We start from the raw sequence: 2,746 nt of genomic DNA on the forward strand, positions 1-2,746 counted from the left end.
GTGGCTGGTGCTGGGCTGGGTGGGGGCCAGCCTTTTGAGAGGACCCCTCAGGCTCTGATCCACCTCGTCCAGGTTAATGTCGTCCAGGTCGGTGGTGGCCAGGTGGAGGCCGCCGGGGAAACGCTTCACCCTCGGCTCAGAGGCAGGAGAGCGCGGCGGGGAGAGCTTAAAGCGACAACGGAGCAAGACAAGATTCACCTCACGTGTTAACGCCAGCGACAAAATGTTGAACAGCTCTTCTATTTTTTTCTTTTTTCTTGGATTAATGATGCAATCTGAAAGTCAAATGGGTGACAACACACCTAAAAGCATCGAGCAATTTTCCCTTTTGTCTGCAACCTGCTTGCCCTTTGCTTCATGCAAATGATGAACTCAAGCACACTGCTGAATATCAAACAGTCCCATTATTTCTAAGCATAAATATGTATTACACGGACAAACAACCAACTAAGCACTGTGCAGGGGGACTACCTCTTAGTTTGCATTCCTTCTTCTGAACAGTGTTCTGCCTTTAGACCTCTATTTTCTCTTTGCAGAGGTAACAAAAAAATACTTATGACACAGTAAAATATTATATGGTATAGAGGTTTTGACAGAGGAGGCCTCACTCTGTACCTCCGGGGATTCGTTCTCCACACACGAGATCTGCTCCAACCGAGTCTGACAAAGACGCTCCACCCAGTGCTGCACTTTGGCTGATTCCTCCAGGTCTTCCCTCTCCGTCTCTGAAACCTTGTGCAGAGGATTACAGCCCTTCATATGTGCTCAGCTGTTAAATAACCAAAGCAAACTGGAAGAGCCACCACATATAAACAACATGATGTCGTAAATCCATTTAAATGCAGTATTTTCCCTTTAATCCACCTCTTTTCATACCTCCTGAACCAGCCGGTTGATCTTAAGCTGCTTCTCTCGTTCGTACATCTCCTCTTTCTCTTTGGCGAGTTTCAGCTCAAACTCCATCTCCTTCTTGCTTTTTCTCTGCTCCTGCAGCGTGTCCGTGTTGGACATCTTCTTCTTTTTCTTCTTCTTTTCTCCTTTCTGAGGCGTCATCAGTTAGTTCAAGTAAAAACAGCAGGGGACAGACATATCTGCCAATCCAAACCGACACTCCATGACGTGCAAAAACAGTGAACGACACCACACCGCGTATGACGGGTAGAAGCTCGAAAACACCTTTAATTTTGTAACAGCCACTTTATCGTGACGATGTAAGGACTTGTTCAAAACCAAACCTCTCACAGCAAACTGAACTCACACGGCCGACAGTACCTTGCGTATTGATGGCAGTTTCCCCTCATATCGATAAAACCAGCCAAACGCTGAGAACGGAGACGAACACAGGTCACTCTCAAGATAAAAAAAAATTCAATAACGCTGCATCCGACAAAGCAAGACACAACAAAAGGAGTCACAACACGGCACTCAAAGAGAAAAGGGAATAATCTGAACCGGTTCCGTTCAGATATTCTGAAGAACAGCACATTAAAAGATGCAAATTGCATTTTTAGAGTTCAGGAGCTGGACTGACTTCTCCATATTCAACCTCCAGCCACTTCTAGTGATAAAAAAAATTAAACTGACTGAAGTAATAATTGAAACAGCAGTCTCCCATGGCTACATTTTGGTTGTCAAAGGAAATCTGGCACTTTGTCTTTGCGTATGCTGGTTTGCATCGTCCGTCTACAGCCGTGTCACTGACAGCTCAGGCTTCAGACTCACTTCTGCTTCCTGCTCCTCATCCTCGTCTTCCTCCGTGAAGGAGCCGGCTTCATCAACTTATAGGAGAGGCCAAGAAAAAGCAGCACAGCACACAGCAGTGGTAGAAAGAGAGAGAGAGCATGCAGAGAAAAGGGGTAAATGAGGTGTGAGTTCATGGTTTCAGAACAGAAGTAAACAGAGAATTCATGCGTTTTAGGGAAGAAGACTGCGTCGCGTGTCCTTACGAGAACTCTTGGCCTTTGGAGTCGGGGTGTTTTTCCTCTCGGGTGGAGCAGGTGACGGACTCTTTGGACTCTTCGGGCTTTTGGGCCTGTCTTTGGCTCCCCAGTCCTCCTCCCAGTCTCTGTTGTGTTTCCTCTCCACGGCCTCAATACTGCAGAGGAGCGAGACGTTTCATACACGTTAAAACAACACTGAAGCAGCACTTTATGGCCGCTGAAAACGAAAATGATTTGTGTACTTTTCCATCTCCTTCTTGTAGCGCTCCTCTTCCTCGGCAGTTTTCTGAGAGATCTCCATCTTCCTCCTGCGAAACGCATCGTAAATACACAGGTGTAAACACAAAACTCATCCTGTACAACAGGCTAGTATACAGGGCTATCGGCTCAGATATATGACTTTAATCCAGTTTATGGCTGCTATTAGAGTGTCGACTCTGCGACACATGATATGCAGCCACATAATTCATGCCCAGATGTTGCTGGCATGCAAACAAAATCGAGCGTGTCCTCTGAATCTACGAGCGCCTGAGAAATCTGCAAGTGATTTAGTAAAGTGAACATAAATCTGTACGATGATGTAACAACGGAGCAACAACCAGCGAAGCTTACTGACAGATGATGTTGGAGGCTGGACGAAGAGGAGGCTGACTCTTAAATAAACAAAGATTTCAGGGACACATCAAGGGAATGACACACATTTGCTCCTGGGTGATGACACTGAGTCTCTTCTTGACCCCGTAAAACTGACATTTGTTGCTTTTATATTTTTCTGAGAGCGAATCCTGTTCAGCTTTCTCTGACTG

General features: G+C 46.0%; 1 protein-coding gene across 1 annotated transcript in view; it reads right to left on the bottom strand.

The window, feature by feature from the left end:
* Window positions 1-2,746, bottom strand: part of ush1c (Usher syndrome 1C) — a 21,246-nt gene that overhangs the window by 7,054 nt on the left and 11,446 nt on the right. The window contains exons 12-14 of the mRNA XM_008287097.1: window positions 2,183-2,248; window positions 1,947-2,095; window positions 1,723-1,778 (exon numbers count right to left, since the gene is read on the bottom strand). Of these exons, the coding sequence (XP_008285319.1) occupies window positions 1,723-1,778; window positions 1,947-2,095; window positions 2,183-2,248 (271 nt within the window). The remainder of the gene's footprint in view (window positions 1-1,722; window positions 1,779-1,946; window positions 2,096-2,182; window positions 2,249-2,746) is intronic.

Source organism: Stegastes partitus, unplaced genomic scaffold (assembly GCF_000690725.1).
Source record: "Stegastes partitus isolate 25-593 unplaced genomic scaffold, Stegastes_partitus-1.0.2 Scaffold487, whole genome shotgun sequence".
Classification (NCBI taxonomy): Eukaryota; Metazoa; Chordata; class Actinopteri; family Pomacentridae; genus Stegastes; species Stegastes partitus.